Source organism: Megalops cyprinoides, chromosome 8 (assembly GCF_013368585.1).
Source record: "Megalops cyprinoides isolate fMegCyp1 chromosome 8, fMegCyp1.pri, whole genome shotgun sequence".
Classification (NCBI taxonomy): domain Eukaryota; kingdom Metazoa; phylum Chordata; class Actinopteri; order Elopiformes; family Megalopidae; genus Megalops; species Megalops cyprinoides.
In genome coordinates, this window is record NC_050590.1 from 35,431,774 (window position 1) to 35,446,891 (window position 15,118).

The window sequence follows — 15,118 nt, forward strand, 5'->3', positions numbered from 1 at the left end:
TCGAAAACTCCGTTTAATGAGTTAAAATGTAGCGCGGATATAACTTCTAAAAAACCCGTAATGGGAACTGCAGAAATAGGTCATCTCGAGAAGAATGGGTTGCAGCGGCCCGCGGATTAAAGTAGTGGTCGTCTTTCTCTCTGCCTCTCCAGATAGAGGACCTCCTGTAGCAGACCCCTGTCGCTCAGGGATAAATCGAAGCGGTTTTAGTGGTGTTGTTTTTCCTCTTTCTCAGGGTAGATACTAATTCTTCTTGACGTCCAAAGGAAAGCATGTCGACTTGTTTTAAAATATCAGTGATATTCTTGTGGCTTGATACAGCTGCATTTACAAGTATCTTTTTTGATAGGACACAAATTTGACAGTTTAATGTACCATTGTTACTATTCAATGTGTTAACATTCATTTGAATTACACTGTAGTTGTCTCAATTTCAGTCATTTTCTCTTATTTGGTTTGGCAAATGAGATGTTGTTTTCCTTATGAATTTATCTACACATAGGATTTCATCTTTTATTACCATGTTTAATATTTGATCAAAATATAAATTAAAATATTATTAGAATAGAATAGAATAGAATAGAATAGACTTTATTGTCATTGCACGGGGGGGGGGGGGGGGGGGGGTACAACGAAATTGCGGGTGGTCTGCAACAACAGTGCACTGTGGGACATTTATATTAACACAATACAAATAAGGTGCACGACATTAAGTATAAAATACAATAAAATACAAATTTAAAAAGAAAACACACATTTGTAAATATAAAGAAAAACTTGTGCAATAAATATGACCTTTTAAAAACTACATAAAGTGCACAGTGGAATTGCACAGTTGTATTGAGGTAGAGGGTGGGGGTGGGGGGTGTCAGTGTTTGTTAGCAGTCCGTACGGCCCAGGGGAAGAAGCTGTTGGTTAGTCTGGTGGTGTGAGACTTGATTGACCTGAAGCGCCATCCAGAAGGCAACAGGTCAAACAGGTGATAGGCAGGATGTGAGGGGTCTCCTGTGATGGCCTTAATTTTACTGAGGCAACGGGATCTGGATATGTCGTCCAGGGAGGGCAGAGGGCAGTTAATAACCCTCCGCACAGCCTTCCTGTCCTCAGCTGTGGAGCCTGCGTACTATACCCCCAGAGAGTATGTTAATATGCTCTCCACAGAGGAGTGATAGAAGGCCAGTAGCAGCTTCTTGTCCAGGTTGTTCTTCCTGAGGACACGCAGGAAGTGCAGCCACTGCTGAGCCTTCTTCACTAAGGCCTTAGTGTTGGATGTCCAGGAGAGATCTGCAGAGATGTGGGTGCCCAGAAACCTGAAGGTGGTGACAGTTTCCACACGTTCTCCGTTGATGAGGAGAGGGACGTGGTCTTGTCTGTGTTTCCTGAAGTCCATGATAAGTTCCTTTGTTTTAAGGACGTTCAGTGACAGGTTATTTTCTGAGCACCACACAGACAGTTTCCCTATCTCAGCCCTGTATGCAGTCTCATCCGCATCGGAGATGAGCCCAACCACGGTGGTGTCGTCCACGAACTTAACGATGGCGTTGGTTGGGTGGGACAGAGTGCAGTCATAAGTGTACAGGGCGTACAGTAGGGGGCTCAGTATGCAGCCCTGAGGAGAACCAGTGCTGAGTGTGAGTGTGGAGGAGAGGTGGGGGCCAAGTCTGACAGATTGTGGGCGGTTTGTGAGAAAATGTTTAATCCAGGTGCAGGTGGAGAGGGGGATCTGTCGTTTGAACGGTTTGGTAACTAATATGTCTGGGATGATTGTGTTAAACACTGAGCTGTAATCCACGAAGAGCATCGCGAAGATGCTGTTGATGCTGAAGATATTGTTTAATATGTAGGTATTAATAGTTGATATAAATTAACCAGTACACAGAGATGTAGATTTATGTGGACTACAGGTAACAGGCATTAAATGCAAATGGTCTGAGCATGAAGCATCAGAAACATTGAAGCACGGCAATGTTCTGCATCACATATATGGTGAAACTTAATGACAAGATTAATGGTGCTTTCGTGATTTCTCTGTCATTCTTTGAGCACCTTTTTTCCCATCACTACATGTAGAGTAACAAAAACAAATTTCATTTCCATGGAGTTACAGGATAAATTAAGTAATTAAAAAATGTTAAATGTCTCAATGCCCTCTGTAATAACATTAGGGAAGTAAAAATGTTATAAGCTCTGAGTAAAAATATCTTCCTAATATGTCTTTAAGGTGAAATCAAAATTGTAAATTGATTGATAATTTCATTCAACATTCAAAAGCAAGCTGCACTTTGTGTAAAATCTGATATTTTCTATTACACAGGGTGATTTTACAGAACTGATGAAATAATTTGAAGTGATGTGATTATCATTATTATTCCTGCAGAGCAAGATAACTGGTATTGATTTGAGCCGATTTGAATCAAGCCATCATTTTGACACTGCAGTCTAGATGCAGCAGGCTAGCTCCCACGCTGCAATGCACTGTCACTGTTGCTCTTTCTAAACCATTGTCTTGAGTTGCACAGGAGGAAGTGACTGTGCTGATGAAGTCACTGTCCGGTAAAGGAGCGTGAAGCCCTGCCTCGCAATCCCATCCCTTTCCACTCCATCACCCTCTCCATGAATGTGAATTATGTCAGAAACAGCCCACGGCTACAGTCTCGGTGAAAAAAAGGGCCCTCCTGCATATAAATGTGGGACCACTAAACAAGCCGGGAATTCTTTCTCAGAAAGACATGAGTTGCGCAAGGCAGAGCCTGCTTGACTTTTAGGGAGAACAAGGACTGTGTTTGTCATTACCCTGGTCCGGTCAGGGAAACGTGATTATTGGATAAAGACTTAGTCCGCTGTGTTGCGGTGTTGTACGTTTCGTACTTGGGTTAGAAGAGGGGGCATGTTGATGGAGGTGGGAGGCGGAGGGGGACTTTCTCGTGGGTTTAGGGCCCTGCTTTTTGGGATGTGTGCGTTAGCACTGCTGAGTGCAGCCGGGCTGGCTGTGGTGCTCCTCAGGCAGACGCAGCTGTCAGTGCGACTAGAAAAGTTGGATGCGCGGCTTCGGGATGTCTCTGAAAGGGCACTGGTGGGGCTCCCGTCTGAGGTGGCTGCATCCCGCATGGACCAGCAGGGTGCCAGACCTGAGGAACGCCAGCGCTCCCGGAGCAAGAGAAGCTGGGGGCCACAGGGGCCTCCCCAAGATGATGAGCAGCAGGATATGATGATGATGATGACCTACTCAATGGTTCCAGTGAGGAAACTTGACCTTTACCATATACTGTGTGTATGTGTGTGTGTGTGTGTGTGTGTGTGTGTGTTGGGGATGTATGAGGATGTCTGAGTGTGGGCTTGTACATGCACATGTGTGTTTTACTGTGTTTGTATGTGTGTGTGTTTGTGTGTGTATGTGTGCATGCATTGGTACATGCATGCATGTGATAACTGCTTAATATTTCTGAATGTGTGTGGTATTCTCTCTGACTCAGTCTGTCCTTCTATGCACAGAACTGTTTCTCTCTTTGATAACAGTATCTTATCAAATAATAAAATAGATTTGCCTGCCAACATATAGCCTTTCTCAGTTTGTGCTGCAGGGGGGAATAGCCAACTGTAGTAGTATTGATAATGTGTTGCAAGTCATTGAAATGAAAAGATAGATACAGTCTACATGATTTTCATGACACAGTATGTTCAGAAACTGTTCTTAAGTAGACTGAAGGGTTAAATTAAATTCTCCTGGAAAAAAAATCAGTCAAGTGTCTGGTAAACTCATCAGTCCTGTGCAAAAAGTAAAGCAAAGGTCACCTTGGCTCCTTCATTTGTACAGTAATCCCTGGGGTGTCAGGTTAAAATTGCTCTAATAGGAGCTTTCAACCAAATCTAAACACATTATGTTTGTATTCACGAGAGAGGACAGTGAACATAAAATCACACTGAGCTATGTGAAGGTGATTTTCTTTTTGTGGAAGAAAAAAATCAACATAATCCCTTTACTCTAGATGACATATCTGTAAAGGTGTCTGTCTTTCTCCCTCTGAGGTTCATTGGAAAAAAACATCCTCTTCTAGTCCAGAAAAGTAATTTTCTCATCAAGTCATTGATCCAGATTGTTGTTTGCATGTTGAGGTGTAAAGTATGAACTCATAATACCATATTTTCAAAAAAGATATTTTACCTCTGTGAACTCACATTGTTGGCTTTCAGTGTTATTCACATTACTTGAAAAATACTGTAAGTATTAACTTCCAGAAAACATGTACTGAATATGAACGTGTTTTTTTAATTTGTATTTTTTCAGGTCAGAGTCTTGGTGGATATCTGCAACAGCACAAAAGGAGTTTGCTTGGCAGGTATAGTGTGTGTCAGAGTGTCTGTACTGGCTCAAAATATAAATAAATGATAAAATGTGATACACGTACGGCCATGCACACAATTAACCTAAGACATCATGAGAGAGACCTGACCTTTGACTCTTCTTTTTCAGGGCCCCCAGGACACCTGTAAGGCTGTAAGAGAAATGCGCACTATAATAAAATCAAATAAAAAACACACTCACTGTGGTGGGTAAGAAGTGCTCGTTGACAGACTGTTGTTAGGCCTGATCTAATCTAACTACTGCCTTTCATGTTGATAAGGTAAGGCAGAGGGTTGACTTGAGTGGTCGCTGAATGCTGTGTGAAACTCTGAAAAATGAAAGAAACTCAGAGAACCATGTGCACTGTGGTTGGCAGGACTGAATTTGAGAGGCTGTCTCCATTGCTTCAGTGTAGTGAAAACAAAAAGGGAACATGTCTGTGTTTATAAACAATCATATGAATGTCGTGTACATGTGTATGTTCATGTGTTTGTCTGCATATGCATGCCTGTGTGTACATATTTGTGTACATGTGCATTTTGTGTTATGTGTGTGTGCATTTCGGTATGTCTGTATGCATGTGTATGTGTGTTTATGTGTGTGCACATTTGAATCCATGTGTTTGGGTGTGTGTGTGTACTGCAGGTTTGCCTGGCCTCGATGGAATGCCAGGTTTCAATGGAACAGATGGAGTGCCAGGGCAGAAGGGTGAGGCTGGTGTGGAGGGTAGGAGAGGGAGGAGAGGTAAGCAGCCTGTCTGTCCATCACTGCTTACAGCGTGAACGACATATGAGGATAACCTCACTGAAAGGGACTCCAATAAAACTTCCATTATCTACATAATTCACTTTACATTTGAGAAACCCATATTGCAATTTATTCGATATGATACAGGGTTACACTGTCCTTTAAGAGCATATTGTACTCATATGAAGCAATTAATAAATACCCTTCTTCCAGGACAAAAGTGGTATGCCATCAAACCAAAGTGGAAATCTCATAACAATTTAATAACCATCTATGATCTGATTATAAGAGCTTCAAAAACTAAGCAATTTTTATTTATAGGTAGCACCATACATAAAGATTTAAAAATGTATTAAAAATGTAATAAATACAAATAGTAAAAACAGGTCCTAAAAGTAAGGCTTTCCCCAAATTAGTCACGGTTACCCAATATTTTAGTGGACATCTCAGAGATGCTGTGGTTGAGTGTGAGTGGAGCCATCCATTCATTTGGTGTCATGTGACAGGAAGTAAAAGGCATTAGCATGACCATTCTCCCATCTGACACAATCTTATTCATGAGTGTGGTTTCAGAAGGATGAATGAGCTGGACAGTCTATTTAGGACTGAGAAATATTTGTCCAAATATGACAGACCTGAAATATCATTTTTATTGCAGGACAAATCTGTAACTTATAATATAGCTGTATTGTCATTGAGAGAGCTACCTACCTTCCTGTCTGACCATTCATGTAGAACATTATGCCTTTTTTATGTTTCTATATTTGATTATAACATGAAACTTTACTGTAAGCTGTGCTCACAGTCCATTCAATAATAATAATCCTGCTAAAAAAGGATAATAGACCGATTTCCATCTGCCATGATCCACATGCACATATGCACATGCACCTGCACGCAAACACACACAAACACACATACTGGTCTCATTCAGTAGTTGACAAACTACAGATTCACTTTTATGCTTTTGTAAAAGCTTTTTTAACTTAAAACTTTAACTTTAACTTTAACTAAAAAGCTTTTGTAAAGTTAAAGTGCATTTCACAGTATCAGCCTCCCAAACTGTCAAGAGCCTTGTGGTGACACTTGAAAGTGGACTGATATATACTCACCACATAGTGGCAGTCAGTAGAGCCTACAGATTCTCCATATACACATCAGAAGAACCTGCCCTACCTACTCTACCCAGCTCCTGGTCCAAGCCAGGGTTCCTTCCTGTTAGTACTTCCATAACTCACTGCTCAGTGCCCCCACTGCATGTGCGATTAGACCCCTGCAGCTCATTCAGAATGTTGCTGCTCAGTTGGTCCACAATGTCTGCAAATTCTCCCATGTTTCAGCCATCCTTATCTCCCTCTACTGGCTACCTGTGACTCGCATCTATTTCTAAATGCCGGTGTTAGCCTAGGAGTGCAAGGTTTGGCTTGTCCTTCTTGTGGCTTCTTGTTGCAGTCAGAACAACTGAATCAGTAGCCACATTCTGTAACAGATTTAAAATCCAGTTATTCAAATTGTACCTCATTTTCCCTACTCTAATCTGATCTAGTTCCCTTTCATATATTTTTTTATTGTAGTTTTGTGGTTTGTAGTTTTTGTACTTTTTCATTCTCATCAAAAATGGAGATTTTCCATTTCACATGTCATGTAGAAAAAAATACTTGTTCTTGTTTTTGAACAACATTTCATGCTGTTTTGTTAAATGCACTTTGCATTTGCTCATTGGATGTCACTATGAATAAGAGCATCCGCTAAATTGCAAAATATAAATGCATGTATGTAGACATTTCCTTCCTTTGGTATAGACCTAACAAACACTAAATTTAAAGCTAGAAAATGGAATTCTCAGACATTATTGGCTTTCATGCAGTATAAAAGTTTTATATAAAATATACTTAATATATTGTTATATAAAAACACATTTTGTATGGGTCAGCATAACAGTAATCATGATATAATATTGTAAATGATATAATATTTAAATAGCACAATATTAAAATATGATGTAGTAATTTGTCACTGTAGCAGTTAGTCTATTGCTCTGCAGTAGTTGCATTAGCAAAATGGTAGTATGAGTTGATGAGAAGCACAAAGTCAGTGCTTCACAGCACAAGGACTGGGTGACTGGTAGTGTCTGGCTCTTTGGGTCACTGGTGATATGCACAGTGTTATTTTTAAGGGCCAGCAGGAGAAAAAGGAGATCCAGGAGAGAAAGGAGACCCTGGAGAACGAGGTGAAAAAGGAGAGACTTCCAATGATGTCATTTTAGAAGGTGAGAACAGAAAAACTTCCTATGATGTCATATTATAAGGCAAGAGAACAAACCAACTCCAATGAAATCATTTTAGAAAGTGAGGATAGAAGACTTTCCACAATTATATAGAATAGAAGAGGCTTTTTGTATGAACATGCAGTAAATGTCCTATAATAGTATGATTACATCTTTACTGTCAGTGCAGGTGAAATGAAATGCACTTTTGTGTCCCTAAAGATAAGAGTTTGTGACATGACCCCAAGAGGGGTGCTGTAATAATTATTTAGATAATGATTTATTAGCTGAGCATACACAGTGCCATATGCAGATACATGGCCATAGCTTACATACAACTAATGAAATACTGGTGAATACAATGCTGCTATAAGCCATTCAGGGGGTGCACATTACTCAAGGGTATAATGACAGTGGGCCACCTGAAAAGCAAACTTGCAGCCCTTGAGTCATAAGGAGGGCTCATAAATTACAAAGCCATACTGGCGCCTTAACATCACCATCACCACATGGAGATGTAATGCTGATGTTGGGAAGAGGCTCACTTGTTTAGGAATTTCTGTTTTTCTTTTTGTGTAAGGCCCCCCAGGTCCAGCAGGCCCACCTGGTGCTCCTGGTCCTGCTGGTCCCCCTGGTCCTCCAGGGCCACCTGGGGCCCCTGGAGGCGCCAGGAACAGAACGCACAGAGCACACCTGCATCAGGCTCAGACCTCTGAGGGTGAGTGTGGGTCAAGCACCCGCCCATTCGTTTGCTTCAGATGGAGATACCATTCAAATGGAGAGATCATTCACATAAAGAGGCCATTCAAATGGTGGGATCATTTAACTGTAGCACCCACTCAAATGGATAGACTATTCATATAGGGAGATTATTCAAATGGAGAGACCATTTAAAAGAGGAGACCATTCAAGTTAGGAGATTATTCACAGACAGAGCCAATTCATTTGGGGGAAAGTATGCAGAGATCATTAAAATTTGATGACCACTGAAACAGCTAATCATAGTTAGCCAATTATTACATTCTGCACTTTTTTGAAATTTAGAACTATATCAAAGAAAAAGGAAGTTTTTAATAAGCTGTATCAGCTTATGCCATAGATGAACATTTACAGTACAACCACCAGACTTGAGGTTCAGATGAATAATGAGGCTTCTATAAAATGGCTAGTTCCAGCCCATTGTTCCTATTGGTCAATTTGACTTCCAGCCATGACAATAGTCCCTGATATACCATGGTTTAAATGGAATTTTCTTACTTAATTTCAATACGATTGTGCATTGAGTGCTTGTTGCTTTTACAAATTAGAATCATTGTCATATGAACATGAGGCTAACATTAGTTAGATGTTTAGTTAGCTACATTAAGTAAGAAAAGAGAAAAAATGTAACTGGTTTTATTGATCACATGAATATACATGATAATATTCATGGCATTCATAGACTAGCTAGCTAGTATATCCAAGACAGATAGCAAGCTAAGGAAATAATATATCTTAATTAAGTGGCCACAAGGCACAGTGCTCACTACAAAGTTATGGGCAACCATCCCTTGAGCGCAGGAAAAAGCAGAGTAACTTCTTGTCTCCCAGAAAAGATTTATTAATCTTAGTAATGGTACTGAGATAAAGTACAGTACTATATATAGTAGTGCTAACTGTACTATAAAAGGACATGTACATATTAATGGTTACAAAAAAGAGAAGTAAGCTGTTCTGGTAACATTAATATGAAAAACAATGATGTCTCAAAATGATGTCAGAGGGCCTGTATTCTGCAAAACTTTATCATGCGCTGGCATGGCCAATGAGAGGTTTAATTCTGACACTGTTCCTTCAGGGCTGACACACGCCGTCCCAAACGATGACACTATAGTGGAAACGGTAGCTGTGAATACACACATGATCCCTCCGGAGAAAGCTGGTATGAGTTATTTCAGCTCTTGTCATTCTGCTTTCACTCAACTGTGGCTTCCAGAATCTCTACTGAAAACGGTTGTTTTTTTCTGCCCAGCAGACTGCATCATAAAATCCCTGATCAATCCCAGAAACATCACCAAAATGACCACCACATTCGGGACCTGGATGCAGGACGCGGCCCTACAGGATGACGAACGCATCTGGGTGGCCGAGCACTTCTCAGGTACCACAATAATTGAAATAATTAATTTAATATTATCAGAAAGCTGACATTCATTTTCCTTGCATTTACAGCACATCATTCAAGAACAGTGCACAATTGTTTCCATTATTCATGTTTTTGCAATCTGTGCAACCATTACAGATAGAATTGTCCTTTTCTTTGGGGCATACTCACAGTATGTGAGCTTATAACTTGTCACCTTCCTTGCTTTCCAGCACCAGACAGAATCACTGGATATGTAGAGTCTTAGTTTAATTAAGTTTACCGTATACACAAAGTTACATGTGAACAACAAGATTTCACCCTCTAGCAGTTCTGGGCTTTGGTAGATGCAATTTGTTTCCAAACAAAGGTGACTCCGTGTTTATATCCTTCCATCATTTCATATACCCATCACTGCAGCTGTTATAACCTTGTCCTACTGTGAGCAAATGTAGTATACTGTGATGCAGTGAAAAAGTTGCAAATTTTTGTTGATGCCTCTTGTAAGGGCGAGTTGTGAAGGAGTACCAGAGTATAGCCTCCCTCCAGAATGGCTCCAGCAACACACTTGATATCAAGAAGTTCTTCCAGGGCTGTGGCCACACAGTGCACAATGGCTCCATCTACTACCACATTGCTGGGACATTCAAGATTGGCAAGTATGTAGCTGTCATAATGACAAAGATGCATGATTCCATGTTTGCCTGGCTTTGGATTCTCATTCTGTGTCCTTTCACAGATTTGACCTTCGAACCAGGAAACTATACACCCTGGCCATCGAGAATACCTTGTACCACAACCTGTCCTACCTCCTTCATAACTCCAAGACGTACTTCAAACTAGCAGTGGATGAGAATGGTCTGTGGCTGATCTTCGCTTTGGGCAGTGATGAGAGCATCATGGTGGCTCGGCTGGATGAGAGGACCTTTTCTGTTGCCTCCTTCATCAACACTACCTACCCCCGGACGAAAGCTGGCAATGCCTTCATAGCATGCGGCCTGCTGTATGTCACTGACACAAAGGATGCAAAGATCACCTACGCCTTCGACCTGCTGAAAGGGAAGGCGGTGAATATGAGCATGGACCTGAGGTCATCAAACGGAGTCCTGGCCATGCTGTCTTACAGCCCAAGGGATCGTCACCTCTACGTCTGGGACAGCAACTATGTTAAAACATATGATGTGCACTTCTTATCTGACGACTGAGACCCCATCTGAGCTCTATAGTGTAACTTGTATAAAGATTTCTGTAAGAGGTATTTATATAGCTTGATTTATGGTTAGCAGACAGAGTGTGTTTTATGTTTGTTTAAAATTCTGAATGGATCGATCAAAAACAGTGTCTGAGTACATACTCTGTTGTATGAAGAAACCATTTGCTGTAACAGAAATTATGAAATTGTATATTGATCTAGAAGCTGAGATTAATGTGTTATTTAGAAAGACAGAAAAATGTATAGGACTAGTTGTCCCCTAAATTGCAGTTTATTTTCCCCAAACAGTGATACCTATTCACTGAGCATAATACACAACTGTCTGCATGTCTCCTCGAACCAAAACAGGCATGAAAGGACTCTGATGAAATATAAAGATTTCATTAAACTTACAAAGGTTAAACTCCGACACTGGCAGAACTACCTGTTCTCTCACAGGGTTTGTGTTAGCACCCCCACAAGATACAGGATCCTATGCTTTGGATAAATACACATATTAACACAGATATTTAGGAAAGGGACGGCCAGTCCAACAGTCAGAAACATGTGCGGCAGACGTGGTCCTCACCAGTTTTGAAAGAAACACAAATGCATTCCAGGAACACCACACATTTAACCCAAGCACGGCTAAATCAGTTGGTATGACCCAATCAAAAATGAAATGTTTTCATAACTGTGGACGAACTGTAGTAGTACTTGTTTAGTATAGTTAAATCCAAACAACTTACTACTTAGCCAAAGAAAGCCAGACATTCATTCTAAATGTAACACCTTGAAGGGGCAGATTTATCGAAGAGAGCATTTATAGCTGTTCATGAGTAGCACTGCTCCTCGAACGCTATCATTCTTGAGACTGTAGCATGCACATTAATAACAATTATGTAAATGACATCAGCCCTTACCACAATTCAATTATACACCTTCCACAAGAAACTGCATGATTTGTATACATAGGGCCAAGATGAATGACGGCAGCCAGCCACAACTGGGGTTGTGAACAGCAGGCTCCAGCTGAAGAGACGAAATGAGACTGTGTCTTCTCAAAAACATTATGACACATTCTGCATAATGGAGAAATGAAATATGAAATGAGATGGCAGACATCAGTTACAAGCAGAGCTGCCAATTAAAGCTTAGGTAACAAGACCTGAGTTTTGTTCCTGTTTGTTTTAACATGGACCGGTGAGGTTCTTGCTGTCTAAGCAGGCCCTTATCCCGAGGGAGGAGCCAGTTCCACTGGCCCTGAGAGAGGAGACAGGGCCTGATGCTGCCTTTTTAACAGCCACAGGCTAAACCATATTGACCACTGACTGGTGTCTTCTCTGTAAGCCAACTAGAAAACTGGATTTTGATGGGGCTTGTAAAAGCATGAGGCTGGAACCAGTGGTCAAAACTGCTTCTGGTCTCCCTGATACCCCTGCTAGACCTGTGCGCTTTCATGTCCCAGGGGATCCACTGACAGGCTGCTCCTTCTCAGACACAAGGGCTGAGCCTCAATGCAAGCACCTTTGTAAGTCGCTCTAGATAAGAGTCTGCCAAACAACTAAATGTAAAGGTAAATGTAATGGAGGAAACACTGCCATCTCCCAGCAGGGTGGTCATGGCCTTGGTCATGGGCATGAAAAAAAGACTGGTGGTGCCCCTGCCAGGTTTGGGAACCCTTGGTAGCTGATGTGGGGACACTCTAGACTTTGCTGAGGATGTAGATGCTGAACTGGGATGGCACTACCCTCAAGAGACTGTCCCACCCACTACTCACTGCCATCTGACTCATTCTGACAGCATCTACTCCTTAAACTGTAAGTTGCCCTGATGCATTCTGCTGTCTTTTGGAAAGAGGTTTTCCTGGTGGTAAAAATCCTTTCTCTTCTTATTCTTTGTTGTTGTGGCCTCACCACAAAAGCTAATACCTGGGTCTTTGATCTCTTAAAACAGCCACCCAAGGCTACACAACTTGATTGGCTGGTCAGATGCATCCATCTCATTCTTTTTCATAAAACAATGGCCCAGATTGTATGAGGAACAAAAATAGACATTCCTGAAGGCTAACGCACCAATTGGCCAGAACACGTGCTTCACTTGTGCTTAGTGATCATTCACAACTGCTGTGACTTTTGTGCCTGTTAACCTCTCAGTCAGCTTTGGTAAATCTGCACCTTAGAGTGCATGTATTTTTGTGTGTATATATTTTGCCAGGTTTGAGCGCAAAGGTTTATTTATTATGGATAAACCATCACAAAATATGATAGCAGTTTAAAAGGTGCATGGTGTCCCACCTTATGTTCCTATATGCAATATGTTAAAAATAAATAAGACAGTCTGCAAAAGAAGTGGAAAATAACAAAAGACAACCTTTGGTGCTGTCAGTCACTGGCTCATCTGAACCAATCAAAAGACTTTGCTCTCTAAAGCAAAAACAGTAAGACTGGTTCAAACCCTGTGTTTCTGTTTAAACTGAACATTTACAGTGCTTGTTAGAAACAGATGTAAATTAGATTTATGGCGGTATTATTGGTTTGCATTCCACTTTGTACAACAGAGGTTATTGTGACTTGTGCGGAGACAACTGCAGCCTTATCACCCTTGCACAACCCCAAAACAGGTTACGAGGGTCCTTATCTCTGCAACGTGAGCAGCAAATCAGTTAATAAATAAGCAGGCTTGGGGAGTAACGGAATACATGTAACGGCATTACGTAATTAGTATACAAAAAAGGTAACTGTATTCCGTAACAGTTACAGAAAAAAGACGTAATCATATTACCGATACGTTTCGTAAAAATGGGGATTATTAGCAGGATTGCAATTTTAAAATACATTTTAAAATATAGAACGATATACTACCATGTACATGCGCACACATTACAACACTTAACGAGTCTCTGGTCTGGAGTGAAACCATAGGCAATCTTACAGTTGCCAATTCATTATCACGGCCTCTAGTGAAAAAAAATGCTCTCATTGGGTGGAAATTTCGCCATTAGTTTGTTTTTAAAGCATAAAAGCGGAACAACATCACAGTACAGTGCAAGTTATGCCTTACAGCTGCGAAAATGCTGTCATCATCCAAGGACTCTACATATAATTTTAAGAAACAAATATAGATAAGACCAACCGCTAATGTTAACTACACAGAAATCCAGTTAGCTAAAGTCACATTCAACTGAAAAGTACAAATACCACCTTACAAAGACAAATCTAGCTAGGTAGCTACAATACAAACAAAACAATAAACGTAACTAGCTAGCTACTATCACATTCCGCTGACAAATACAAATATCACCTTGCAAACAAACTTAGCTAGCTATAATAAAAAACGTAGAAAGCTAGATAGCTTGCTAGCTAATTTGGCTTTCACGCACTTTCCTCAACTGTCATATTACTAATAGCTATCTATCAAACAAATACAGCCTCATCACGTCTCTTCTGACCAAACAGTTAATTTTACCACAGACACTGCAAGCAACCTGTTCTGACAAATTTAGTAGTTAGCTAGCTAACAATTAACATAGTAAACTCGCATAGATACCGCCAGTGTGCGAAATACCCGGTGGCAATCGGGGGTCGCCTACCCATACCTGCCAACATGTAGGTTTCAAAATATGGGAGGTTTTTTCGGCCGGGGGCGTTTGAGAGTAAATAATTGTATGTAGTGTGTAAATGTTTCATAGACGATCTGACAACTTGGGTAACGTCAGACAAACATGCAAAACTTATGGATCCGTGTATGACGATTAATCATAATAAAGTTTGCCATGGAAATTACGGGACTTTCCCGGGAGAAACAACAAAACGGGAGGACGCTGGGAGATGGCTTTTGACTCATTGCAATGAAAATAAAACATTATTTTGTGATTACACCCCACTTTGTACGAAAAATAATATCAGCCCTATGTTGGAGACAATGCAGAAATTTGCTGTGATTTCAAAACCGGAATACTCGACAACGCTTCGTCACACACGATAGGGACTTCGTGACTTATTCAACCGTTCTAGCAGGAGTGTGAAAATGGGTGAAGAAATTAGTAAAGATATTACTTTGCATAAGTTTTATCTGTCTTCATAACGTGATTACTTAGGTATGTACAAATATGTGACTAACATCATTACAAAGCTCCGGTTGGGTGTGGAGATGGGCGCAGAGCTGTAGCCTATACAGATTGTAACTATGGTTAAATTTGATGTAAATTCAAAATTATTTTTCTCGCCAACAGGTCGCATAGACAAGCAACTAGCATCGTTAGCGATGAATACTTCGTGAGCAATTCAAGAAGGGATGTGAATTTGTGAAAGGGTTAAAGGACATTTTAGTGACAATTGCAAGTGACAAATAATTTTTTAAAGATTTTTCCAGAGCGCACCCCGCAAGGGGTCCGTATTGCGCACCCTGGTTACCGCTAGTAATCTAAACGCGCATTCGCGCATAACA

General features: G+C 40.8%; 1 protein-coding gene across 1 annotated transcript; it reads left to right on the forward strand.

Moving 5' to 3' along the window:
* The first annotated feature begins 2,950 nt into the window (after positions 1 to 2,950).
* Positions 2,951 to 10,682, forward strand: LOC118781671 (gliomedin-like). The gene is made up of 10 exons (XM_036534678.1): positions 2,951 to 3,238; positions 4,286 to 4,337; positions 4,472 to 4,483; positions 4,982 to 5,086; positions 7,266 to 7,358; positions 7,936 to 8,073; positions 9,193 to 9,276; positions 9,370 to 9,495; positions 9,986 to 10,136; positions 10,217 to 10,682. Exons 1-10 carry the CDS (start codon positions 2,951 to 2,953, stop codon positions 10,680 to 10,682), a joined length of 1,515 nt encoding a protein of 504 aa, XP_036390571.1.
* Positions 10,683 to 15,118: the final 4,436 nt, after the last annotated feature.

Excerpts from the sequence above, each read along its gene's own strand:
- LOC118781671 (XM_036534678.1), top strand. The coding sequence starts at position 2,951 with ATGTGTGCGTTAGCACTGCTGAGTGCAGCCGGGCTGGCTGTGGTGCTC. Across the intron at positions 9,496-9,985 it reads GGTGGCCGAGCACTTCTCAG|GGCGAGTTGTGAAGGAGTAC; the intron begins GTACCACAATAA and ends GCCTCTTGTAAG. Across the intron at positions 10,137-10,216 it reads GGGACATTCAAGATTGGCAA|ATTTGACCTTCGAACCAGGA; the intron begins GTATGTAGCTGT and ends GTCCTTTCACAG.